The sequence below is a fragment of the Apiospora aurea genome, assembly GCF_038362705.1.
Source record: "Apiospora aurea strain CBS 24483 chromosome Unknown utg000007l_segment0_segment0, whole genome shotgun sequence".
Lineage (NCBI taxonomy): Eukaryota > Fungi > Ascomycota > Sordariomycetes > Amphisphaeriales > Apiosporaceae > Apiospora > Apiospora aurea.
This window is the reverse complement of record NW_027117394.1, coordinates 3645658-3671246: the sequence shown is the minus strand read 5'-3', so window position 1 is coordinate 3671246 and position 25589 is coordinate 3645658. Positions and strand designations below refer to the sequence as shown.

Sequence of the window (25589 nt, the reverse complement as noted above, 5' to 3'; positions counted from 1 at the left end):
CAAAAGCTAAGGTTAAAGGCCAAAGCCACGGCAGGCAGGCAGAACCACGTGCCTCAGTAGCATCATTGACTTACTCGCCTGACGGAGGAAGCCGTTCAATCCCATCAATCCTGTGGCTGCCTGCCTCTCGGAAAGTCCATCTGGTATCGGAAACAATACTTTTAGAGATAGAGATGCTCTTCTCAATCCTTAGACTCAATCCAACGCCCTTTTGATGCCGTGTCAGGAGCACCGCTTGCCGCCCCGGATACATCTTTGCCCCAGAGGTGCCCAGTTCCTGCCAGCTCCTGCTAGCCTTTCCATCGCCCGCCATCGAGCCGACTGCTAGTCATTTCATCGCGGTCAGCTATATACCTACCAAAACCGATTGCTGCAGTGCGATACGAGCAGATATGGACCAGCTTCCACGTGAGATACTAGCCGAGGTTCTGGAGTTCCTGGTTGGGCCGGCCCCAACAGAATACCGACTCCACGACCAGCCGAGTGACGGCCTGCTCGAAAGCGAGGTACTAGACCTCAAGTCCGCATCGCAAGTCAGCCATCTCTGGCGCGGCCAGGCGCTGCCAATTCTGTTCCGCCACGTGCAGTGGCGGCCGGAGCTCTCTTCGCTAGACGGTCTTGATCCCGTCCCTTTGCTGCGCTTCCTCGTGGGGAACAGGCTCCAGCGCAATGTGATAACCTTCACGCTGCTGGTCGATTTCGCCGACCACCAGATCGAGTCTGCCAGAGTCGCCTACCAGATTCGCCCGTCCGATCTGGAATGGCTTTGGGATCAGCTGTTTGCTGCCATTGACCCTTTGAGGTTCACGATCATTGCCCCGCCAGCCACACTGGCCGCGTTCCTCAATCGCATGCTGTTTCTGGATGATGCCTGGTCTTTCAATATCCCGTACCACATCCTATCACTCGCCCGCTCGCACAGGGGCCCTCGAAGAGACTCTGAGAATATGCTAGATCTGTTGTCGAGTCCTTTCGGCACGAGCAGCTCGCCGCCGGGTGCCTCCTCATCCGTCGCAGGCTCCTTCAAGGGTGCCGTGCCCGCACCTCCCTGCCCCTTTCTGACGCTTCGTCCTTGGACGTCGATCCTATTGAACGAAGGCTCCTCCATCCGCGCCTACCAGACGTACGAGTTCTTCCTCCGGTCACCACCGTCCATGCTAAGCGCCCTGCTGGGCACAGGAGAATACCCCAACAACTCCCCGCTGTTCCCCAGGACCGTCGTCGACTTCAACTACATCGCCATCTTCCCGCTCTCGTCGCACATCAGCCACCTGATCCACCACCTGCCCAAGCTGGACCGCTTCTTCGTCCGCTTTACGCCCAGGCCCAACAACTGCATCCTCGAGGACCGCCAGACCCTCAAGCACGTCGACGTCGCCGACCTCTGGATGGAGCGCACCACCGCCTTCCGGCACATGCTGGGCGAGATCGTGAACGACCCCGGCGGCGGCGGCGGCGGGAGCGGGAGCGGGAGCGAGAACTGGAAGACGCTGAACGTGTTCGAGATTGGCGAGATGGAGGATGCCGAAGTACGGACCTTGGCGCACACGTACGTCGACAGGGCCGGTTCCGGCTGGATCGTCACGGATGGCGTCGCGTCGGGCGCCATGGTCCGGGTCGACGAGGAAGGGAAAGCGAAAGGACCGAGCGGTGCTGTTGTGCCGCACACCCTCGCTGTTCGCCATGATGTGTTGCATGGGCCGGGATGGGCGGTCATGCCCAACTACCATTTTCAGCCTGTTTTATAGGGATGAGCTGGGTCGAGAGCGAATGCCTCGGGTTACGAGAAAAAAGACTTTTGGCTTGTTCATTCTTCTAGAATATGGGATTATCTTATATGAACGGCCTAAACTTTGAGGAATTTATCGATGCCGCATTTATGCCCGAAGGATTGCATCATTACACTTCGTTCATCATAATCTCCACCGATTCCTCGATGTCAGGTTCGCCTTTACGACTGCGGTGTTGAACGTCAGGGCTGTGTGATAGATCGTACCTTTGCAGTTGATCACATGCTCACTTGGTCCGAACTCCCTTTAGCCTCCTTCATCTATCTTCTCCTTGTCCATTCGCCTCCATCTCCGCCAGCGCCGCGTAGATCCCGTTATACCCCATAAAGAAGTCCGTCTTGTCATGAAACTTCTCGTGCCCCGTCAGCCGGCCCTGCGTGTCGCGCACCCGATCCAGCGCCCCCGCGGCCCGCGGCCGGCGCACGCTCTCGATCCGGCGCAGGATGGCGGGGACGTCTTCGGGGCGGACCGTCCCCGTGCCCGCCTCGTTGTTCAGCAGCCGCAGCGCCTCGGCGTCCTCGATGCTCATGTTCGCCCCCTGGCCCTGCATCGGCGTCATGGCGTGCGCGGCGTCGCCGATCAGGAGGGCGCGGCCGCGGGTCCAGGTGGGGAGGGGTTCGAGGTCTTGGAGTTCCCAGGACTTGATCTCGGCCGCCGCGCTGTTCGGTGCGGATGTCCTTCGATCAGCTTCGCCTTTCGGGATAGGATCGGGTCAATCATGTACTTTACCAAGCACCTACCTGAGGATCCGTTTCAGCCCCTCGTCCCACCCGAAGTACTCCAGCATCTTGTCGCGGTCGCCCTCGGCGTGCCACGACTCGGTGGTGCTCTTACTGGACACCTGCGTCTCCATGATGCAGGAAAAGTTGAAGCACGTGTGGCGGCGCAGCGGGTAGACCGTGATGAAGCGGCGGCTGCCCGCGGGCCCGTTGAGGAAGTAGGACGCGTTCCGGTACATCTCGGGCGTCCACCAGCGCGGCGGCGGCAGGTCGCCCAGGGCCCGGTTCGCGGCCTCGACCGAGACGGCGACGCGGTAGGCGGAGAGGCCCGTCTTTTTGGGCCGTCGGGCAGCCTGCGCCGACGATGGTGGGGCGGAGGCGGGAGTGGATTCCGTCGGCGACTGTTTGGTGGTGGTATTGCGTTAGAGGAGGTCGCCCGTTTCTTTCCTTCAAAGGGGGTTTTCCACTTACTTATGATGGCATCTCCCTGTACCTTCGCCCCATCACTCAACACAATCACCCCCTCCTCCGGCTCCACCCCCCACCACCGCATTCCCATACTCGACCCTAGCCGGCTCCCCCTGAATCCCCAACTCCTCCGACGGCGCCGTCGCCAACCTCACCAGCTCGTCCCGGAAATCGGAGCGCTTCTGCCCGAGGGTTTCCGTGCCGTACCGGCCCCTCAGGTCCATGTCCGCGACCTCGATCATGTTGTTCTGGGCATCAAAGATGCGGAACCGCCGGATCGGCACCCCGCCCACCGCGGGGCCCTCGCCCTCGTACCCCAGCGGGCTCAGGATCTTGGTCCCGTTGCTGCCGATGATGATGCCCTGCCCGCCCGTCGCGACCGCGGCGCCGCCGCGCTCGTAGACGGTGACGGTGTGGTGCTCGCGCAGGACGCGGGCGGCGGTGAGGCCGGCGAGGCCGGAGCCGACGATTAAAACTTTCAGCCTCGTGCTGTCGTTGTCGCTAGCCATCTTCGCTGATAAAGAGGAGATTGGACTGCTTCTTCCCTCGTTTCTTGGGTCTGTATAGAGGTTCAATGACTAAGCTGAAAGGGGGAAAGTATGCATTGCTTCGATCTGTGGGCAAAAGCTTATGTATTATGCTTGTGCGTATATCTAGCCGTTCGGCGTTCGGCGAACTGGTGAGGAGAGACGCCGTCAACTCCTCAACTCCGCATCTACAGTCTTTGTCATGCAGTTGGATGTTGTCGATGCTACGGCGGGGTAGTGCCCCGACTCCAAAGGCTGTGCAATGCCATCTTGCATCCGGCTTACTCCCGAATCCCGTTCCTTACCATCTGCGTCGTTTAAGGAAAGTGCTCGTACTTTCCTTTCTCCGTTGCTGGGACGAGAATGGCGTAGAGGCTCATGTTCTTGGTAGAAGCAGATGATGGATCCCACTGGACAGGATATAGTCGCGGCGTCCATTCGATCTGATCCAGGCCATGTCAACCCATCGAGGGGCGGAATGAACATAGCTCGTGTCCGAACACGACTTTGGTGGCCCGCCTAGACGGATAAAGCTACCCTGCACCTTGAATCGTTTTCGTCGACGTGGTGTGACCCGGTCGCATCGCCGCCGATCGTTGCGGCATGGTAGCTGTACGCCGTGCCAGTGAAAGTCGGCCTTCGACTCGTCGGTAGAGAGGAAGCTGATGGGGCACGAGAAGACGGCTCGAGTTCCTGATGTTGAATGAAGGAGTAAAGTATCAGGACTTGCACGGCTCCTCCACCTTCGTCATGTTCGATACTACATGAGGCTGTAGATGCGGCGGGCGCGATGTCGGTCAAGTAGCTGATGGTGCACGTCAGGGTCGTGAAAGAGCGCTTAGACTAATGATGGTTATAAGGGTCGGTCGGACATGCTGGTGTTGGCTGTGAGGGCCGTCAATCACGACAGGGTACCGCACTTGCGAGTTAGAGCTATCAGCTTCGACCATGGAGGGGCATTGCCAGTTCCATCGAAGGTAGGGTGCCTCCTCACGAATCACATCGTCTCATGACTTATCTCTTGACTTCACGTTCTAACATTCACTAATTTTATTTCCCCTCCTTTTTCTTTTTTCTTTTACTTGTCTGGCGCCCTGTCTATTACATCTGGACGTTCCGGGGGGGGTGAGGTCTTGGCACCATTTTATAAGTCACGCACTCAGTCACTTGATCTAGACCCCGAGAACCCTAGACCACGGCTGCCCCAAGATCCGAATAAGTGCGCGCGCGCTATGGACCGTGACAGGAACGCTCACGAATAGAACAGAGAGGGGGCATTGTTTCCCGGTATGATACTCTCGAAGCTCTAAATTTAGTTATTATTGTGAGATTCGCATAGGTCGCGGCTACCAGTAGCTCAGTTGCGGCCCCAGGTCCGCCCATGATGGAGTATTAACGTTAACCTCCGGAGTGATGGTGTGGAGATGGGAGATGGCTGGGGGCGGGGTTTACGGCGTTCCGTACGCCGCACAACACACCAGGCACACCTCCTTTTGCCAACGCTGTCGAGCAATTCTGGCAACCATGCATGCCAAGTCATGATTGGAAACGTTTCACGTATCCGTACTCAATGTATACTAGCCACTCTGGTTGGCAATTTAGCCTGTATTGTTTATACCCCGGTAGCGAGCCAGCATGGAGGCAATAGGTTCAATCTACCACGTCTTGTCCCTGGTCGCGACCACTCGTCGCGTGATGTCGCAGGCCTCCATCGACGCCTAGGAACGCCTGAGAGTACCTTCAGCAGTGCAGCTGAGCACCAGAAGCCGGTATTTTGGCGACCATGGCTTGTACCTTGAAATATCCGTCAATCAGTGGAAGAGAGACCAGACCATGGCGGCGCCCGCTGGTGGACTTCCGGCCCAGTGGATACCACCACGGCCGCCCAGCTTCCGGGCCAGATCGGGATAACGGCGAGATTCACTCAACAAAGCTGCCACCAGCGGCTCCAAGTTCAAATGGCCAAGCTATTGCCAAGTCAAAATATATAACGACTGGCGTCCCTCGCCGACGCTTGGTACTCTGGAATGCTGGGAAACAAGCAACAGCCAAGACGGTAATTCACTCAATCGCTGCAGATCTCCAAGATCCCAAGCCTTCTCGACCCATCCATCGACCATGCTGTCCCACACTGCGCTTCTCGGCCTGGTGGCTGCCGGGGCGGCTGCCTTCCCCTTCAATGTCACCGAGATGGCGGGGGATCTCGTGGCTCGGCAGTCCATCTCCAACAGCCAGACTGGTACCAACAACGGATACTACTACTCTTTCTGGTAAGACTCAACACCCAATGTTCCCCGTCCGGCTTCGAAATAGAACATCAAGTGGGAGTGTCGTGTTTTGATGTCCTAACGGGGCGTCCCCCACGTGCGCAGGAACGCGGGCGGCGGCAACGTGCAGTACACCAACAAGGCCGGCGGCGAGTACCGCGTCTCGTGGCAGAATTGCAACAACTTCGTCGGCGGCAAGGGGTGGAACCCGGGCAGCAGCCACACCATCACCTACTCGGGCTCCTTCAACCCGGGCTCCAACGGGTACCTGTCGCTGTACGGCTGGACCAAGAACCCGCTGGTCGAGTACTACGTGCTCGAGAACTTCGGGCCCTACAACCCGGGCTCGGGCGGTCAGCACAAGGGCAGCTTCACGTCCGACGGCGCGACGTACGACATCTACGAGAGCCAGCGCGTCAACCAGCCGAGCATCGAGGGGACGTCGACCTTCAACCAGTACTGGTCCATCCGCTCGAGCAAGCGCACGAGCGGCACCATTACCATTGCGAACCACTTCGCGGCCTGGGCCAAGCAGGGCCTGAACCTCGGATCCCACGATTACCAGATCCTCGCTACCGAGGGCTACCAGAGCTCCGGATCCTCCGATATCACTCTCAGCGCTGGCGGCAGCTCCGGAGGAGGTGCCGGAGGTGGTTCCAGCGACCCGAGCCCCACTACCCAGCCGGGGACCTCGCAGCCGACTAGCCCACCCAGCGGCAACGTGAGCCCTTCCCCATTCTTCGGGCGCCCTTTTCCGCTTGGCTAACTGACTGCTGCAGTGTGGAGCCATGTGGGCTCAGTGCGGAGGGCAAGGGTGGTCGTAAGTCCTCTTGCTTGGCGCCTACGCCCTGCAAGCATTCGGTGTCGTGCTAATTGTGACTGTGTTCAGGGGCGCCACTTGCTGTTCTCAGGGGACTTGCCAAGCTTCCAACGAATGTAAGTTGAAACCTCTTACTTTTTTCCGAACATCAGAATGTCCTCGCTAACTCCTTCCTTCCTTCTGCAAGACTATTCCCAATGTCGCTAGATCCCGTCCAGGCGGATCATGAATCAGTTGACAGGGGCGGGCCGAACCCCTGAGCTTAAATAGGCAGTTGGCCTGCTTTTTGACAAGAGCAGCACTTCTTTTTCCATCTTAGGCGATGTCTCATAGTCGTCTCTATTGGGACGACTTGACCTCGCTGGAGCTCTCAAACACCATGGCTTGCGGTTTTAAGGAATTGTCCGTACTTAGCGGTCATGCTCTGGATGTCTATTATCTCCGCACCCAACGCACAAGTATGCTGTGAACCTCACGATATGCGCCGTGATCGATTGACCGTATAAGCTTTCATGTAACACTCCCGGCATACGTGCTGCCCATCATTGGTCTTCCCCATGCATAGACGAGACATACGTGATTGCCGCATCAAGCTAAAGTACGAAGGAGAGAGGGGTCAACCCGGGCCTTGGCTTGGTACATCCAAATAACGAACGAATCGGGTGGCAATCTGGCGTCGCTCTGCATGCAGAATATGCAGAGTCTTCCCGAATGCCGATGCATTGTGAAAGTGATAAGACATGCCTTTAGGTGACCAACATCTGTCTGCGATTGCGTAACATTGAGCTCAGAAGCCTCCTTCCTCCCCAATAATGGGAGGCAGATCTGTCTGACTCGCATCTGGCGCGGACTGACTTCGGCGACGTATCACCTCCCCCGAGTATGCGACGGGTCTGCGGCAGGGTCACACGTAGCCACAGGGGACACTATCAGCACGAACGTACCCGTTGTATATAAGAGGGCTGCACTGCACCTCAGGATGTGACAACCTGCAGCGCTCGAGTCACACTCCCATTGCGACATGGACTACGCCCCGAAGGACACGACGTCCGAGCGCGCCGAACGCGTCGTCGAAAAGACACACATCGACGGCACGGTCGACTACGTCTCGGCGGACGTCATCGGCGGCGATGTGGAAAACTTACCAGCCGGCTATTTCCGTAGTCCGCAGTTCATCGGTACCGTCGTGGTAAGCGCTGGCTGACTTTACACAACAGCAGCCCTAATTCAACCATGCACCTTTTATTACACGGTGTGTTCGGGAGATGTGACTAACAATATCACTGCACTGCACTTCATAGGCAACATGCACCGCCAGCATCTGCGCCTACCTGAGCTGGGTGATGCCCGCCAACACGCTGAGCCTGATCGACGCGGACCTGGGCCCCTCCAACGACATCGGCTGGGTCGGCACGGCGTACCTGCTGGGGAACGGCATCGGGTTTCTGCTCGTGGGCCGGCTGAGCGACATCTTCGGCCGCCGCTGGATGGTGCTGGCCTGCAACAGCCTGAGCATCGTGGGCTGCGTCCTCGGCGCTGCCGCGCCCTCTGTGGGAGCCCTCATCGCCGCGACCCTGCTCAACGGCTTCGCCGCCGCGGGCCAGCTCTCCCACCAAGTCATCCTCGGCGAACTAGTCCCGAACCGCCTGCGCGGCCCCATCGTGACGCTGGTCTTCCTCTCCTCCCTCCCCTTCGCCGTCTTCGGTCCCGCCATCGCGCGCCTCTTCATCCTGAACACGTCCTCTGGCCAAAAAGGGAGTCGAGTGGGCGGCTGGCGCTGGTCGTTCTACCTGGGCATCATCTTCTCGGTCGTCACGGTCGTGTTATACGCCGTCTTCTACCGCCCGCCCCGCTACGAGCAGCTGCACGTCCGGGGCCGGACCCAGTGGGCCCAGGTCCGCGCCCTGGACTTTGGGGGGTTGTTCCTGTTCTGTGCGGGGACGACGCTCTTCCTCGTCGGGCTGTCGTGGGGCGGGACGACGTACCCTGGCGCAGCGCGCCCGTACTGGCGACGCTGATTGTGGGGATCGTGGTGCTCGTCGCGTTCGGCTTCTACGAGCAGTACGTCGCCGGCGCCCGGGACGCAGGTGAACACGGCAACAGCGCCATCATGCCCCCGCGCATTTTCAGGAATATCGAGTACGTCGCCGTCGTCATGATCGCGGCCCTGAGCGCCATGGTCTACTTCAGCATGACCGTCCTCTGGCCGACGCTCATCACCCACGTCTTCGGCGCCGGCGTGCTCGACGTGGGCTGGCAGTCCAGCGTCGTGGGCGGCGGGGTCCTGCTCGGGCAGACGATCGGCGGCCTCACCATCTCGTTCGTGCCGCGCGTCAAGCTGCAGACGGTCGCGGCCTCGGTGTGCGCGGCTGCTTTTATCGCGAGCTTGGCCGGTGTGGTCGGGCCCGAGGGGCATACGGGCGTTACCGTGCTGGGCGTCTTCGCGACCGTGGCGGTGGGGATCGTGGACAACATCGCGTTCCCGGGTGTCACGCTGTTGTTTGACGCGTGCGATAGCGGGCTCGCGGCCGGCGCGCTGGCTTCGATCCGCTCCATGGGCGGCGCCGTCGCGCAGGCGCTGTACGTCTCGGTGCTGAACACGCGGCTCGCGGGACACCTGGCGGCGGACGTGGGGCCCGCCGCGGTGCGCGCGGGGCTTCCGGAGACGTCGCTGCCGGCGCTGTTCGCGGGGGCCAAGGTGGATGACTTCTCCGGGGTCCCGGGCGCCACGCGCGCGGTGCTTGACGTCGTGGAGGCGGTGGTTCGTGACAGTTACGTGGCGAGCTTCAGGGTGGTGTTTTACGCGACGATACCGTTTGGGGCCTTGTTGGTGGGTTTCGCTTGTCTGGTGCCGGATATGGATAAGTACTTGACGGGGAATGTGGCGAGGCGGCTGCAGAATAAGGACGCGGAGAGGGGGACCTCCCAGTAACAGTGATTGAAAGTAGTATCCTAGCTGTTGTTGGGGCCATCTAGACAATCCAACGCCAAACCATGAACTTCGTGCCTCTGTAAGGAGGCAATAGGATTCACATCATTGTCTGATACGCTTCCTTGTCGGGCACTTACCGTCTCGGCTGTGATTTCGAGGCCAGGGGGCAGGGGGTGCGGAGAAAGCATCCTTGTTGTACTGCGGGGAAGTTGCATCGGCAAGCAATCATATTGGCGATGTTCGTGATGGAATGCATAGTGAGCCGCCCCAATCACATGTACATAAGGATGTGGCATTGGGGACGCCGCATAAAGTCACCTTGGTAACGGTGTCTCAGTATTGGAGGGCGAAGCTTTATAAGGCACAAGACGTAGTTTGGGTGTTCATCCCCTCTGAACCCCTGGGCAAGCTGAGACCGCCCGCGTCAAGACCATGGCTACCGCCGAAATGCCAACTGAGATCTTGTTGGACAACGAAGTTGTGAAAGTGGTACTTCACGTTGGCGAAGGCGGATGTGTGTACTTTCACGACATTCTTCCCGCGCATGCGTCTCCACGAGCCCAGGGCACCCCTCATTTCAAGAGCTCGGCGACTCCTCTCTGCGAAGTCCGGCTCAGCGGAGAGGGCAAATCGCAAAGCAAGACGTCCAAGGCGCTTGTTGGGAGCTATGCCGGGACGCGACTCAAGTATAGGTCCCACGAGACCAAGACCGACGAAGCCCAGGGTCGTAAGACGCTCGACGTAGTGCTGCACGATGAGCAGACGGGCATCACAGTCACGAGCCACATGGTCTTGTTTGCTGGGCTGCCCGTCTTGAGATCGAGCACGACGATCCGCAATGAGGGGGTGAAAGATGTGGTCGTCGCGCAAATCTCTTCTCTCGTCATCGGCGGTCTCACCAGATCCGAAGAGTGGTGGGCAGATTTCACCGTGTCTTCGGCGACCAACACTTGGTTCCGAGAGGCCCAGTGGCGCGAGATGTCTCTCCCTGACGTTGGCCTCGACGACCTCGGACTGTACCAACTCGACCAGGGGCATCTGGCACCTATGTCCATCTTCAACGTGTCGAATAGGGGCACCTTCTCCACACAGGGCCATCTGCCGATTGGTATACTCAAGCATCGCAACGATGCGGAGACTTGGCTCTGGCAGGTAGAGAACAACGGTTCGTGGAAGTGGGAGCTCGGCGACTGGAAAGACGACATCTATCTCGCCGCCACCGGCCCAAGCTCGAACGATCACGACTGGAGGCAGCGACTGGCCCCCGGGGATTCCTTTACTAGCGCCACGGCCGCGGTATGCCATATCTTCGGCGATGCCGACGCTGCCTCATGGGCGACCCGACCGACGAGAAGATCCTCGCCCTCATAGAGCCGGTGGCCAAGTCGGGCGCCGAGTACTTCGTCATCGACGCGGGCTGGTACGCCGACGACGACGACTGGTGGGACGACGTGGGCGCCTGGGAGCCGTCGAAGAAGCGCTTCCCCATGGGCTTCAAGAACCTCCTGGACAAGGTCCGCGCGGCCGGGCTGAAGCCGAGGCTGTGGGTCGAGGCAGAGGTGATCGGGATCCGCAGCGCCGTCGCCGACGCCCTGCCGCTCGCGGCCTACTTCCAGCGCGACGGCGAGCGCATCCTCGAGAAGGACCGGTACCAGCTCGACTTCCGGCACCCGGCCGTGATCGAGCGCATGGACGGCGTCATCGACCGGCTCGTGACCTCGTACGGCGTCGCGTACTTCAAGTTCGACTACAACATCGAAGTGACCCAGCGCACCGACGTCGCCTGCAGCAGCCCGGGAGCCGGCCAACTCGCGCACAACCGCGCGTACCTGCGCTGGGCTTCCGGGTTGCTGGACCGGTACCCGGGCCTCGTGGTCGAGAACTGCAGCAGCGGGGCCCAGCGCCTCGACGACGCCATGAACGCCGTGCACACGCTGCAGTCGACGAGCGACCAGCAGGATCCCGTGCGGTACGCCGCCATCGCGGCCGCGATCCACACCGCCGTCGTGCCGGAGCAGGCGGCGACCTGGGCGTACCCGCAGCCCGGGTGGGATGACGAGACGAACGCGCTGACGGTCGTCAATGCGCTGCTGGGTGGGCGTGTTCACCTCAGTGGAAGGCTCGATCTGCTGGCGCGGGCGCAGTTGGACCTGGTCTATAGCGGCATGGACGTCTACAAGGAGATACGCGGGAATATTGCTACCGCGGTGCCGTTTTGGCCGCTGGGGTCCGCGAGGTGGCACGATGACTGGCTGGCGGCCGGGCTGCGCGTTAGTGGCGGCTCCGGAGGGGGAGGAGGGAGGTGTTACCTCGCGGTATGGCGCCGCGGAGGTCCAGAGTCATACGAATTGCCGTTTGCCGCCATTGAGGGGGCTAGGGACGTTTCGACGTCGGTGCTCTATCCGAAGATGGCAGGGACGAAGCTAGAAGTTGCAGTGTCTGGCTTGCGTGCCACGATTCCGTCGGAGATCGGGGCCCGGCTCTTCTCTGTGGAATGGCATTAGGCATATTGCATAGTCTCCTGACTCATATAAGGCACCGTGCCTCTTATCTCTGAGTTATGGGGTTTCACATGTACTGGTATCAACCAATCAACCGTCAAGGGCGGGCAGAATCTGACTTCCGACTGCTTACTCACGCAGCTCCACTCCCTGATAGGATTTCCCCTCGGATTTCCTTCCAAACACTCGTAGTGTTTACGTCTAGGGAAGGAGGCCGCCTACGCCGAAGGGCGCGGGATCGGCCTTGGCGCGTCGAGCAACGAGCGCTGCCTGGAGGCACGATACGATGGACGAAGTAGCCACTAGCATTTCCTAGAAGCAAAGTCTGTCCGCATAAAACCGTCTAGACTCGGCTCGCACACCCCGAATTCGGTCATGTAGGTATGCACTGTTCAGCACGAACGACTCGTGAAAGCTTGAATTGGAAGATCTCGGCCCCATGCGGGGTTGGTCAGCAATGTATCAGCCTGACAGCCCGTCCAACCAACAGGGTCGGAGAAGGCTTCGTGGTCCATGCCAGCCAATGGCGAGGGAATGTCGAAGCTTGTCTCGACTTGGGACGGGAGCTAGCCTGTGTATTCGACGGTCTGTTTGCGGGGAAAGGTATGCACGGAAAGAGCCACGGTCCAGTTTCCCGATGGAAACATCAAGCATTGGGGGAGAAACAGGAAGCTCGGTCGCAAGCCAGTCCCCCTTTGGGACAACTTCTCCAGCTGTCATGTGGAACTGGGTAGCCGCTTTCGAGATTGACGTGCGGGACGCGAGATGTTGGTGGGCGGCTTTGGGTTTGGGCTATGACGGATCACTCAGGCAGAGACGAACTGTATTGACAAAGAGTCTGGGGTTTCTTGCGCCATCTTGATTCAGAGTGCTGGGTTTATATGGAATGAGTCCCAGGATAGGAAATGGATCAACTCGTCCATGGCTTTCATGATCCCCTCACTCTGCTAACCCCCTTCGAAATAGGGCGTCACCATGGTCATCGACCAAAACAGCATCAAGGGTCCCATCCTCCCCCTACAACCCAGTCGCCTGGGTTGTCGTGATCCTGTTGGTAGTGGTAATTAAGGTGAGTACACCTTAAGCAAGGCAGACAGGTTCGGACTGGTGTAATAGAAGGGCTGAGCGTATATGTAGTTGTCGCACATTGCCTTGCGCGGTCCATTGGCAAGACTTCCAGGCCCGTGGTACACCCGGTTTACTTCGGCAGTGTACACCTATCATCAGGTCCGGGGCCAGGCACCGGTATATGTTCATAAGCTCCATGCTAAATATGGTCAGCATTGTAACCCCGAACGAGCGGCCATCGGGCTTTTCTCAAGTCGTACTTGATACTGATCTATCACTTGACCAGGGCCTATTGTGCGCACCACGCCTCATGAAGCCGACGTATCCGACCCGGCCGCTGTTCAGGCCATCTACCGCATCAAAGGGGAGTTCCTCAAGTCTCCTTGGTACGACTCGCTGGCCCTAGGGGCGCCAAACGTGTTCAACGCGACCGATCCGATCGTCCACCGGCGCCGTAGACGCCTCCTGTCCCAGCCATTGTCCGACACTGGACTGCGGGGCTTGATCCCCGTCATCGATGGCAAGATCCAAAAGGCCATTGACAGGATGGCCTGGGAGATGAAGGACAGGGGCGCGGCCGACATGTACAAGTGGTGGCTTTTCATGGCGACCGATATCATCGGCGCGTTGAGCTTCGGCGACTGCTTCCGGATGCTCGACAAGGGTGAGGTAAGGGGTAGTTTCCTCCCTTCTCCTTTCCTTCTTCTCTCGTTCCCTGCCTATTCTGCAAGTAAATGACGTTATAAACCTGAGATGACTGAACGCACGGTCAACAGAAGAACCAGTACGTCATCGACCTCGAGTCCACCGGCGACACCTTCATGGTGCGCGCCGCCTTTCCCTCCCTGACCGGCTGGATCCGCAAGGTGCCCGTCCCGTTCGTGCCCCTGGCGAGCCTCAAGGCCGCCAACGAGGTCGAGTGCCGCACCATGAACTACGCGCACGAGTCCCTGCAGTGGCACCGGCGCCTCGTCGAGGAGAACCCGGAGACGGCGGTGCCGACGCTCTTCAGCAAGTTCTACAACGACACCACCATCACGGCGCGCGAGATGGCCGTCGACGCCCAGGCCTACATCATCGGCGGCAGCGACACCCTGTCCAAGACGCTGACGTACCTGGTCTGGGCCGTGTGTCGAAACCCGTCGGTGAAGGAAAAGCTGGTGCGCGAGATCCAGCAGCGCCTGCCCCTGGCCAGCCAGCAGCGGAGCGGTATTACGGATGCGCAGGTCCGCGACCTGCCCTACCTCGCCATGGTCATCGAGGAGACGCTGCGGCTCTATCCGGCCGTGCCCTCCGCCCTGCCGCGCGTCGTGCCGCCCGAAGCCCCCCGAGCTCTGTGGGCGCCGCCTACCCGCTGGCGCTACTGTCACCACGTCGGCTTATTGTCTGCACCGCGACCCCATGGCGTTCCCGGGGCCGGAGCGGTTCGTACCGGAGCGCTGGCAGAACCCGACGAAGCGCATGAAGGATGCGTTCATGGCGTTCGGGGGCGGAAGCCGAGGTACGTATATCGGCAATCTTACTTCTCAACAAACCTTGATTGGTAGCTGATGTTGTTCTACTCACTCACTCGCAGTATGCCTCGGAATGCACCTTGCGCGACTAGAGATCCGGCTCGCCGCCGCACGGTTCTTCCACCGGTTTCCCGACGTGGAGATATCGAGTCTGGAGGGGATGAGCGACGACGATATGGAGGCCCAATGGTATTTTGTGCTGACTCCCAAGGGCAAGCGGTGCCTCATTCAGCAGGCGCGTGCATGAGCGTGTGTAGCGGGAGGCAGGGTTTCGACATTGCTGTTGGCCAACGACTATGTACATAAGAGAATGACATGAGGTTCTGTTATTGGGCGAGGTCTGCCGTGATAGCAACTCATTTGGGTGCGTGTGCCCCAAAGTGACCATTATGGGACTGCCACACAAATCACGATGTCTCCTTTTTCATCCTGAACCTTCGTCGCTTTTACCTCGACGCCACTCTCCATAATGCACTCAACATCAGCTTCCCCCACGGTAATTTCCGTATCCTCCTCTTTTCCTTTCGGTGTATCCTCTTCGTGTAAGAACGCCGCCGCATGCTCCAAGATGTCAACCTCCACCGTCTCCCTGTCCTTCCGCCCCCGGAGCTGAACCACACTCAACTCGTAAACAAAGATCACATCCTCACCCCCGCCCCGAAACGAGCTGGTCTGCTCATCCCGCCGCTCCGCCCCGAACTCGCCACCCACGCCCGCGAGCACCCCATCCGGCACCACCGGCACATCGGCCGAAACGCCACCGCCCACCGCGCGCCTCTTCTCCCGCCTGACGCGCAGGTACCGCGTCCCGAGCCGGTCGATTTGGTACTCTGCGGACACGGTTTGCAGGAATTGCGCCCAGAGGCCCGCGCGGACGGAGCGGCCTCGGCCCTGCGAGAGCTCGTGGTCGTGCTCTATCACCGTCTCCGCCGCCGGTTCTGCCGACGCATGGTCCAAGGTTGATAGCACCTTTGCGGGGCGGAGGGGGTTGGTGATGATGCTGCCCAGCTGGATGGGGCCGGAGGGCTTGTAAGTGAAGTTGGGCGCTAGGAGGTACGTTTTTATTTGGGCCATCTTACTGTTTTCTCAGGGTGGTGAGGATGGCGTTCCACTGTACGGAAACGAGGTCCTCCGCCCCCGTTCTGAGGCGTTCTCGGCTGCGTCAACCAGGGTAGCCAGCGAGCACGTGATGTGAGCCGTGGTGGGCATACCTCGTAGAGACGGCAGACCGATAACATGCATGGCTCCGTGGACTTTCATTGGCGGACCAGTGAGTTCCATCAGCCAACGGGACCTGCATCAAAATGGCCAAATGCCTAGGTTCTCACACGGCCATATCTGATAGGCTCTGAGTGGTTTCATAGAATGGACATAGTTACAACTGAGAACTGAATTATTATTAGCAAACACAACAGGACACATGAGTCGCGAGGCTCGCTTGGGGCCATGGGTTCAATCTGGTTCAGGGCGTCTTCGAATCCCAGGAGGCCCACGAGACGATGGAGAGGCGCTGCGAGCACGTCATACAGGATCTTCCTTCTTTCCTCGAGATCGTGCTTGAGATCATTCCAGCCCGATCCAGCCCTTCTTGACGCCTGGTCGAATGTCTTACTCGTCAAGCATTTTTGCAGGGAAGACCTAAAGTCGGTATACTCAAAGTTGATCCATTGGCTCGAGTCTTGGACGGTTCGCGACGCCAGATCCCATTTTGCGTTGATGCTCGCCTCGGCGGTATCAAACTCGTCCAGGTCGAATGCACGCCCGCGCATGACTTCCAACAGTACCACGCAGAGTGCAATGATGCGTGGATACCTGAATATCACAGAGTAATATTCGCAGTACTCTTGAAAGCCAGTGCCGGCTGTGTCGAAGGCGGCAGCAAAGTATGGTTTCGAGGCTTATAGGGATCCCCCTCGCGAGCTCGTGGATGCCGACTCGAAGAGGAAATGGATTGATTCGTTAGACCAGGCACTATTCATCCAGGGGGGTCGTAAAACTGCCAGAAGGAGCGTGCAACTATGTAACACAGGACCAACTCCATCTTGTTGGACAAGCGATAGGTCTCCAGGACACGCCTCAGTGGCACGCTGGGTGTCGAGGCATGTACAAGTAGAATGGTCGCGCAAGGCATTGTAAAGCATCGCATTCCCTTCCCGCGGGTACTCATCGTGTGCGACGTCGGTCGCTTGTCTGGCGCGTCCGTCGTTCATGGCGGACCGGTTCTGCGAGACGTTCGAGAAGCGCTCAAGCTGTTTGAACCATTCTTGCTTGATGAAATCGGGGCCATGCAAGAACTTGGCGAGGCCGATACAGGCGCGCGACGGGTTGCACCAGATTGCGGAGTATTGACTGGCGCCCATATGCTGGCGGATTCGGCCACTGTGTTGGTTGGGACATGCTTGTCAGTAGGCTTCCTCACAGGTTCATGCTACAGAAAGGGGTCGGCCGGGTCGCGTTTTTTCCACAGCAGATACGCTCCAGGCTGGCGCATCAGCTTGAGCGACCTCCTCTCGAGCTTCTCAGAGTGTGCTGCTTCTACCGACTCGATTGCCTTCTTTGCGATCCATCGTTCGGCAGCAAGACAGCCGGCCGTTGCCGACTTCTCCCTGAACCCAATGCCGGCAGCCAGCATGGAGATTCTGCCAAGGGCGACATGGGCGGCGAAATCTAGGGGCTCCTTGTCGTCGGGAATAATGGTTCCATTGTCGGGGTGTGGAGCCATATCGCGACGGACTGGGCTTGCTATCCTGCTCGAGACATAGGCCGGTGGGAGACCATCACGAATGTATTGGGAAAGCATTTTATTGCCAACAAGGCTGAGGAGAAGACGCATGCGATGGGAGGCCGGAGTGCAAATTGTTTCAATTCCTCGATTTAGCTTAGTCTGGCCATTTTCTTGCGCTCTGGCTTGCCTTGCCGTCCATGCAACCTCTGATAGGCATGCCTGCCTTGCTTTTTACCCCCGTCTAATTATTCATTCTCAGCCCTTCAGCTCACCACCAGCCCCCTCCTGTAGGTGAGAGAGGCCGGCTTACTTCTTCCTCAGGTCCCGGTCTTGATACGGATACATGTTACTGTTTGAGGCAGGCCATCCTAGGGACAGAGACAGCGCCCCTGGACCAGGGCCACAATGAGCTTGACAACATTCGGAGCCGAATTCAGCTCTGTCTATGAGGCTGCTATGAAGTGTCGAGAGGTCTTTCCGCCATGTCTCGTGTTTGCCAGCTTGATGAATCTGGAATGGGCTGAAAACAGGCTGGGTTGAGCAACTAATTAACCAGTTGGCAAGGCTTTCTGTCGCCATCAGAAGCGCTGGGACTGCGTCAAGATTTCGCGAGGCTGATAAACTCTACAACCCTGACGTTTACAGCGATCTACGAACGTATCTTGAGAATATCATCAGAGCCCGGCCTCCAGGGCTAAACGGGGGGCAATCTTATCATCTCCAAGAGCGAGATTACACCATCGCAGAACCGTCTTATCGAGGCAAATTTGCGACGGAGGAATCGGTTCGTGTATGCCATGCGCCATGCGCGGAAGCTCGCCATGGCTACCCCTGAGCTTCCTGGGAAGACACCGCTTGTCTTGGAGCCACCGGGCACCCATATTTCAAACACAGTACCTATTTCGATCCCAAAGATGGAAGCGCCCGATGTTGGCAATATGGCACCTGACTTCACCGAGACCAACGCGTCATCCTTGGGCACCCTACCACCCGTATTGCCTGCCAAGGCCCCGCCGTCCCGTGCCACCATGACACAAATCACATCGACGGCGGCCAAGGTGGCCTACCCGAAACCCCCAAGAGCCAAGATGGGTTTACACCAATTTATGTGCCCTTGCTGTTGCCAAAATCTCCCTTTGCTATACCGGGAGCATGCTCAGTGGAAGTAAGATTTTGTTTCTTACCCAGCTCCATGTCTGGATGCTGACGATATGATGCCAAGAAAACACCGTATGAATGACATCAGGCCATATACATGCATTCTTGACGACTGTCCGTCTCCCGAGACCTTGTATATGTTGCGTTCAGACTGGACCAGGCACATACAGAATGATCATAGAAAGTCGTGGCAGTGCTTACACTGCAGTACGCCTGGGACAGTCCCCCGCCTCTTCACTACCGTCGATGGTCTTGCTGAACACATAAGAGCCTCCCATTCGGACGCAGTCTCGGAAGAGCCTATCGCTGCCGCTATCGGCGCTGCTTTGCGGCCCGCTCCGTTTGGCATCAGCAGGTGCCCTCTGTGCGATGCCGCAGGGACGTCCGATTCGGACGTGCTGTTTGACCACATTGCCGAACACGTCCATTCGTTCTCTCTTCAATCACTTCCCTGGCCGGAAGATGTTCAGTGCGGAGAATGCTTTTCGCAGGATGGCTATTTTGACGATGACTCTGACAACGCTTCGCAGCAATACAACGTCTCAAGTATGTCTGATAGAGACTCCGGAGGCCTCCCTTCACTGGGGGATATGTCTGATACTGCTGTCACTACCCTGCAAATCAACGAAGAAGAAGCATTTCCCGCTGGAGCGGGACTGGACACAGAACCGGACACAGAACCGGACACAGAACCGGACACAGAACCGAATGGAGCTTCAGTATGAGGTTGTATTTCGAGCCAGAGCACTCTATGGCTATTAAGCGAGCGAGGAGGGTGAGTTGTCATTTCGCCAAGGGGATATGCTATCTATTACCAAGGCTGCATACAGGGATTGGTGGGAAGCTATCGACTCTGAGAAGCATACTGGTATCGTGCGCGAAAACTACTTGGAGAAGATATATCATCTGTCTGCAGAGTCCGTTCATGCCGACATGATGAGAGATCTTGAGCTATGTGGGTCAAACAAGAATGCCGAACACCTGCTAAACATGGTGGGACTTAGCGAACATACGGACGAGATGCTGGACAAGATGCGCGTGAGTACTTGTTCACTGTGTATATGCTATCAAGCCGTTGAAGAGTCCAAAGCTTCCCAAGCACAGCGAGCAGCCAACTCACATCTTGGACTGAATTGAGTAGCTAACTAGTTTCCGCACATCTATCTATGGATTTATGAATAATTATCATACTGAATTTCAGGATGGCGCAGGGACGAAGTTTTCTCCCTTCGAGGAGTACGACAATGGCAAAATTCCTTCGGTATCGAGAAGAACTGTCGCGGGTCGGGAGTGCAATAATAATACATTGCCGCCTGGCACATTTTTCACCGCTCAAGATGATTCATGGGGTGCGACCGCGCCTGCCCATGTCAGGGAAGATGCCCGAGACGGATGGGCGCTTTGAAGATCGTGTGTGTCTGTTTTCACATATCGCCCAGGGCGTTCTTGACTTTGGAGACTTTCATCTCGTTGCGACTTCTTCCTCGGGCTGCATGTGCGTTGCCGGCCTGGGCTGCGTATGTCCCTCCTTTGTAAGGAGTAGCGACCTGAGCAATTACAGCCAGAAGCAATAGGCAATTCGTTAGAAGGGGATCAGGCCTGGAAGCCCACTTTATTGGTGTGAAAATAGGGGTGGTTTAGGGGACAATAGTGGATGCCGCGGGGTACAGCTTAGCTAAGGTGCGCCCCCGCCAGGCACCTAACGTCAACATCCGACGTTTCTGCTGGAGGATCGACAGGACGACCCATGCAGCTGCATCTGATCCATGGTTCGAACCTCATGTCAACCTCTCTTCCAGTCTCCCTCCTTTCCACATACCTACTACCCAAGATATTCGACCTTTACTTCTTGTTTTGATAGATTGCGCGGCTTCTCGGAATACTTGTTACTGATAGAAACTCGGACGTGGTCGCTGTTGTTCCAACCCGCACCACAACACCATGTCGTCGGGGTTGCGGCAATGGAGGCACGACGTCTCTCCCTACCTGATCTTCCTCATTGCCGTTAGCACGCTGGGCTCCCTGCAGTTCGGTATTCACTTGGTACGACACGGATCTCTACCTTGCTAGCTGTTGCTTGTTGCAGTTACCATTCGATGCAAGAAATCTCGACTGACCGACACTCTGTTTACTTTTCTAGGCCGAGCTCAACGCCCCCGAAGATGTCATCACCTGCCGAAAGAAGTCCATCTCGACCCGCGCCCTGCCGGACTGCATCCCCATGGACAACGCCGCCTTCGCCGCCGTCCAGAGCGTCTTCACCATCGGCGGCCTGGTCGGCTCCCTGGGCGCGGGGCCCACGTCCTCGGCCAAGGGCCGCCTCTTCGCCATGCGCCTCACGAGCGCCTTCTTCGTCCTCGGCTCCGCGATCGAGACCCTCGCCTCCGCCGTCCCCGTCATCGCCGTCGGCCGCCTGCTCGCGGGCGTCGGCGCGGGAGCCGCCACGGTCATTGTGCCGTTGTACATTAGCGAGGTCGCGCCGCCCAAGGAGCGCGGCTTCTTTGGCGTCATGACGCAGATCAGCATCAACGTCGGCATTTTGCTCACGCAGACCCTCGGCTACTTCTTCAGCTACGGCTCGGCTTGGCGATGGGTCCTCGGCGCGGGTGTCATTGTGGGCGCTGCCCATGCGTCGGGTCTCTTGGTGGTCCCTGAAAGCCCGGCCTGGATGGCGGCGAACGAGAACGTCACCAAGGCCAAGAAGACCTTGCAGCGTATCCGCGGATCGGGCTATGACATCACCGAGGAGACTGTTTCTTGGGGACCTGATGTGGCCGTCCCCGAAGAGGAGGCAGCTCTCCTGGATGGCGACAACGGAGTACTTGCCACTTCTCCCACCGGCCGAAAGGCTGCCGGCGAATCCGGTTCGCACAAGAGCTTCCTCGAGGTGATCCGCGACCCGCTCACGCGCCCGGCCATCATCGCCGTCGTCGGCATCATGCTGTCCCAGCAGCTGTGCGGCATCAACTCCATCATCATGTACTCGGTCTCCCTGCTCGCCGACCTGCTGCCCATCAGCTCCGCCCTGCTGACCATCCTGATCTCCGTCATCAACCTCGTCACCACCGTGGCGTGCTCCCCGCTGCCGGACAAGCTCGGCCGCAAGACGTGCCTGCTGCTGTCCATTGTCGGCCAGGGCACGAGCGCGCTGTGTCTGGCGCTGTCCATCATGTTCGAGATCAAGATCCTGAGCGCCGTCCTGGTGCTGTGCTTCGTGGCCTCCTTCGCGGTCGGCCTGGGCCCCGTGCCGTTCATGATGGCCAGCGAGATGGTGGGGCAGGACGCCGTCGGCGCGGTGCAGAGCTGGGCCCTGGGCGCCAACTGGGTCGCGACCTTCCTGGTGGCGCAGTTCTTCCCGCTCATCAACAAGGCCCTGAACAGCGCGCTGGGGGCGCGGGGTGGGTCTACTTCATCTTCGCGGCGCTCGCGGGGTGCTGCGCGCTGTTTGTGTGGTGGAGGGTGCCCGAGACGAAGGGTAAGGCGAATGCGGATGAGGTTTGGGGGAGAACGCATCGGTTAGAATAGGCCAGTTGGCACCTGGGGGGCATCATCATTATTATTAGCAGCTACATACGACTCAATCAAGTTTGACGACCAGGCTGTCTTCGTAATCTGAAGTTCTTTATCATCTGGTCAACCTGCACGAGTCCTGCTCGGACGCCGTCGACAACATGCAGAGTCTCGTATGCCCATTTTTCGCCATGTTTGTCACTGGCGGCACCTCGAATGGTCGCTTCTAACCCCGCCATACCTGCGCAGCCCATGACGATACACGACACCCTCTTGTCCAACAACCGCAACGTAGCTTCCTGGATCTTCTTGGTGACGACGGCTGGATCTACTCCATGGTGGAAATCAGAGGCGTTGAGGCCAGTCGACTCGACACCGGCAAAGGTGCTGTCGGGCCCCAAGCTGTGAGCGCCACCGAGGTGCTGTGCGACTCCTTCGCTCAGGTGCTCCTCCCAGAACTTGCCCGTCGTGACGATACCCCAGCTCTCGCCGCGGAAGCGGCTGGCGAGCGACATGGCGCTGAGGATGCTGGCCTCGAAGATGCCCGTCACGGCCACTTTGGGGAAGTGGCGGTCGATCTGGCTCACCAGCGGGTGGACGCTGAAGCAGGCCACGAGGATGCCGTCGTACGCGGGGGGCTCAGAACCGTCCTTGAAGAAGGTGTCCCAGACGGTTTTGAAGCTGGCGTCAATGTCCTCCCCGTGGTTGATGCTGGCGGGCGATGGTTTGGGGGCGGTGTAGGTGTCGACTTGGGTTGTCTAACGGAGATGGTTAGATGCGACTCTGAAGAAGGAGAAAGAAAGTTATGCTGGACTGCCCAGATTTACCAATGACCAACCAAGAAGAAAGCTGGCAATAAAAAAAAAAGAAAAGAAAGGGCAAAACCCATCATATGCCATGGCTGAAGGCAGGCACGAGGCATGAAGTGAAAATAGGAAAAGGGGGGGGCGGAAGATGACTTACAGGCGACAGGCCTACCGACTTGATGACCGGGTTCAGGCCGTCGGTCATGGACTGGGAGGAGTTCGGATTCAGCACGAGAATCCGGGCGTGCTCGTTTCGAACCACTTGGATGGACATTTTCGGAGCTCTTGAAATGCAGTTGATTGGGTATGGTACGGCAATTAAGTTGAAGACAGTGAATACTTGTCTGCTGTGATCACTTGATCTCGAAGTGCTTGATGTTGGGCGGGGGTTCTGTACTTCGCATGCTCTTGGCTCGACAGTGCCTTCTATTCAAAATTGGCACTGTCAAGCCTCGCCACTTCCTGATGAAGCGCAGATTCTCGGCAAGCTACAGCCACGGTTATCATGGGAAGTGTTTCAAACGCAAATGCACCGATACAGGTTTCCAACTGTTTGTTTAACCTTTTTGGCCTATCCCAATCTACCCTGCTCTGCTCTGTCTAATCTGGGGTTCGGAAGATGGGAGTTGAGCGACGATACACCCCTCACGGTGCTTCCATCACTGTAGTATTTCTGATGCAGCAACCCGATGTGCTCATGACTGTGTTCCTACTTGCCTATACCGACCGATGCTGCCCGGGTCAGGAAATTGACGGCTTCAAGATGGCCCAAATGCTTCCAACCAGAAGTGATAAGTAGTAAAGTGAATTCAAATATCGACTTTGATTGGACGCTGCCAAACTTGATCCCGTAGTCCACCGACCATGGCGGCATTCACCATCTGGCATTCCGGCGCAACCGGCGAGGAGCTGAAGAGAGATGCTCCAAAAGCCCAAACAAGCTTGCAAAGGTTCCAGAACCCTCCGCCTTCTGAGATTGTCTGCTCATACGCATGCTGAACCGCATCGAACAGCACCGACTCCTGCCCATGCTCCTCGTGGATGTGCCCGAACACATGCAGAGCCGGCCGGACGCGCCACACCTCCCGCAGCAAGCCCTCGCAGCCGAGCCGCCCGCCCAGGTCGAGGTGCCCCCGCGGCGGGCCGTGCGTCACGAGGATGTCGGTACCGTCCGGGACTTCGCGGTGCCAGGCCTCCTTGGCGTCCGCGCGCGCGTACTGGAACGCCCAGTTGCCGTTGCGCGGCGACCACGGGCTGCCGTACACCCGGAGGTGCCTCCATCCGTGGCGGCCCTTCATGCTGATGCAAGTGCTGCGGTCGCGGAGGTACTCGACATCGCCCCAGTCGAGCTGGAGCCGCTCCGCGTCGCGCCGCTGCCGACGACGGGCTCGGCCGTCGAGGTCGTCGGCGGCTAGTTTGGTGGGTTGGTCGTAGTCGCAGTCCGGGTCGAGCAGGATGTCGTGGCTGCCCGCGACGACGATCTTGTGCCGGTGCGGTAGCTCGCGCAGCCAGGCGGCGGCGGCTTGGAGCTCGGCGAGCGAGCCGGACTGCGTCAGGTCGCCGGCGTGGATGAGGATGTCGGCGTCGGGTATCGGGATCTGGTTGTTGTGCGTGTCGGAGATGCAGACGACGGATATGGGGTCCTTCTGCTGCTCCTCCCCCTCCGCCCCATTCAGGCGAAAAAGCCGCACAGTAGCCGCTGTTTCTCTCAGCCAGCAGAGAAGGAGGCGGTGGCATGAATAGAGCCCTTCGGCGAGGAGGAGGCAGGGGCCGCGCATCATGATGAGCTCCCAGGCCGAAGGGTCCGGCCGGTGAAGCAGGGACTCGAACTCGGACATTTTGTTCTCTCGGGGGAGGGTCAAGGAGTAAGCATGTACTGCGGAAAAGAAGGGGTCAACCTCTCGAAGAAATGGCAATAAATAGATGCACAGCGAGGACTGTTATCTTCGGAGAAGCCTTGATGGTAGGAATCTGAGTTTCGATCTGGAACAGCTGGTAAGAAATAGGCAGCAGTTTTTCTCGCGCAGTAAGCTCCTCATTAACTTTGGTACCAATTCGCAATTCGCAACTGGTGGAGAACATAGAATATTTTTCACCTGGTCAGAAACCGTTTTGGCATTTGGAGGCTGTCACGCAACCATGTTGGCAACAAAGTTCGATATGTCGGCGGTTGTGCCAAACTCCTTTCCGCGCCATATGGACCTGTATAAGTACCAACTTACGCATTTGCCCGAAGTTCATGAGCATATAAATAGTATTACATCGCAATATTCAGACCTTCACGCCTTGTGTTGAGGGCTTGCTTGTAGCCCGGCCAACTGCTGATATCCGCTAGGTAGACACTGGCAGCCTGCCACCTCTGGACCATAATCGCCAACAGCTCCACGACGTCCTGGATCCACGCCGCCGCCTCGGAATTCTCGCCCTCGAGGACGAGCCACTCACATTCTCCCGGCGACCTGGTACAGGCAGTGGCAGATGAGCGGGCTGGTGCTGCCCTCGACCTCCCCTTCTTCCTCTGCGTCTACCTCTCCTTCTTCGTCCGGCCGTTGCACCACTGCCGCCGTCAGTATAAGCTGCAGCTGCCGCCTCGCGATGCCAGCCACCTCGCGCGCCGCATCGTAGATGCCGCCGAGCGCCAGCTGCTGCAGCTCCGTCTCCTCGGCCGAGCGCGTGCACCCTTCCCAGCGCTCATTGCACGCATACATGCCGTACAGGATGATGCGCGCCGAGAACGCCACCGCCATGGCCGCCGAGGCCGGTCCTGGTCCTACTTCCCCACCT

At 58.5% G+C, this 25589-nt stretch overlaps 13 protein-coding genes across 13 annotated transcripts; 7 read left to right on the top strand and 6 right to left on the bottom strand.

The window, feature by feature from the left end:
* Positions 1-392: 392 nt before the first annotated feature.
* PG986_011431 (F-box domain-containing protein) lies at positions 393-1748 on the top strand (the record flags this gene model as incomplete). The annotated part of the gene is made up of 1 exon (XM_066847653.1): positions 393-1748. The coding sequence occupies one exon, from the start codon at positions 393-395 to the stop codon at positions 1746-1748; it is 1356 nt and encodes a 451-aa protein (XP_066697144.1).
* A 298-nt stretch (positions 1749-2046) lies between these two features.
* Positions 2047-3486, bottom strand: PG986_011430 (uncharacterized protein; the record flags this gene model as incomplete). Its single annotated transcript, XM_066847652.1, has 3 exons — positions 2047-2449; positions 2531-2910; positions 3055-3486. 3 exons carry the CDS (start codon positions 3484-3486, stop codon positions 2047-2049), a joined length of 1215 nt encoding a protein of 404 aa, XP_066697143.1.
* Positions 3487-5622: 2136 nt separating this feature from the next.
* On the top strand, positions 5623-6537 carry PG986_011429 (endo-1-4-beta-xylanase A; the record flags this gene model as incomplete). The annotated part of the gene is made up of 2 exons (XM_066847651.1): positions 5623-5774; positions 5877-6537. 2 exons carry the CDS (start codon positions 5623-5625, stop codon positions 6535-6537), a joined length of 813 nt encoding a protein of 270 aa, XP_066697142.1.
* A 1075-nt stretch (positions 6538-7612) lies between these two features.
* PG986_011428 (uncharacterized protein) lies at positions 7613-9523 on the top strand (the record flags this gene model as incomplete). The annotated part of the gene is given in 3 exon segments (XM_066847650.1): positions 7613-7780; positions 7893-8572; positions 8587-9523. The coding sequence occupies 3 exon segments, from the start codon at positions 7613-7615 to the stop codon at positions 9521-9523; spliced, it is 1785 nt and encodes a 594-aa protein (XP_066697141.1).
* A 432-nt stretch (positions 9524-9955) lies between these two features.
* PG986_011427 (Melibiase subfamily) lies at positions 9956-12027 on the top strand (the record flags this gene model as incomplete). The annotated part of the gene is made up of 2 exons (XM_066847649.1): positions 9956-10819; positions 10879-12027. 2 exons carry the CDS (start codon positions 9956-9958, stop codon positions 12025-12027), a joined length of 2013 nt encoding a protein of 670 aa, XP_066697140.1.
* Positions 12028-12999: 972 nt separating this feature from the next.
* On the top strand, positions 13000-14853 carry PG986_011426 (Cytochrome P450 monooxygenase azaI; the record flags this gene model as incomplete). Its single annotated transcript, XM_066847648.1, is given in 7 exon segments — positions 13000-13027; positions 13053-13093; positions 13162-13348; positions 13379-13761; positions 13869-14402; positions 14416-14593; positions 14669-14853. 7 exon segments carry the CDS (start codon positions 13000-13002, stop codon positions 14851-14853), a joined length of 1536 nt encoding a protein of 511 aa, XP_066697139.1.
* A 140-nt stretch (positions 14854-14993) lies between these two features.
* Positions 14994-15680, bottom strand: PG986_011425 (uncharacterized protein; the record flags this gene model as incomplete). Its single annotated transcript, XM_066847647.1, has 1 exon — positions 14994-15680. The coding sequence occupies one exon, from the start codon at positions 15678-15680 to the stop codon at positions 14994-14996; it is 687 nt and encodes a 228-aa protein (XP_066697138.1).
* A 1354-nt stretch (positions 15681-17034) lies between these two features.
* PG986_011424 (uncharacterized protein) lies at positions 17035-17328 on the bottom strand (the record flags this gene model as incomplete). The annotated part of the gene is made up of 1 exon (XM_066847646.1): positions 17035-17328. One exon carries the CDS (start codon positions 17326-17328, stop codon positions 17035-17037), a length of 294 nt encoding a protein of 97 aa, XP_066697137.1.
* An 800-nt stretch (positions 17329-18128) lies between these two features.
* Positions 18129-19894, top strand: PG986_011423 (uncharacterized protein; the record flags this gene model as incomplete). The annotated part of the gene is made up of 5 exons (XM_066847645.1): positions 18129-18496; positions 18698-19208; positions 19253-19264; positions 19309-19527; positions 19691-19894. 5 exons carry the CDS (start codon positions 18129-18131, stop codon positions 19892-19894), a joined length of 1314 nt encoding a protein of 437 aa, XP_066697136.1.
* A 536-nt stretch (positions 19895-20430) lies between these two features.
* Positions 20431-22009, top strand: PG986_011422 (general substrate transporter; the record flags this gene model as incomplete). Its single annotated transcript, XM_066847644.1, has 2 exons — positions 20431-20532; positions 20630-22009. The coding sequence occupies 2 exons, from the start codon at positions 20431-20433 to the stop codon at positions 22007-22009; spliced, it is 1482 nt and encodes a 493-aa protein (XP_066697135.1).
* A 61-nt stretch (positions 22010-22070) lies between these two features.
* On the bottom strand, positions 22071-23085 carry PG986_011421 (hydantoin racemase; the record flags this gene model as incomplete). The annotated part of the gene is made up of 2 exons (XM_066847643.1): positions 22071-22757; positions 22963-23085. Coding segments are annotated over 2 exons (810 nt in total), but the record flags the coding sequence as incomplete, so codon positions are not given.
* Positions 23086-23614: 529 nt separating this feature from the next.
* Positions 23615-24643, bottom strand: PG986_011420 (phosphoesterase; the record flags this gene model as incomplete). Its single annotated transcript, XM_066847642.1, has 1 exon — positions 23615-24643. The coding sequence occupies one exon, from the start codon at positions 24641-24643 to the stop codon at positions 23615-23617; it is 1029 nt and encodes a 342-aa protein (XP_066697133.1).
* Positions 24644-25246: 603 nt separating this feature from the next.
* On the bottom strand, positions 25247-25552 carry PG986_011419 (uncharacterized protein; the record flags this gene model as incomplete). Its single annotated transcript, XM_066847641.1, has 1 exon — positions 25247-25552. The coding sequence occupies one exon, from the start codon at positions 25550-25552 to the stop codon at positions 25247-25249; it is 306 nt and encodes a 101-aa protein (XP_066697132.1).
* Between the last annotated feature and the right edge of the window lie 37 nt (positions 25553-25589).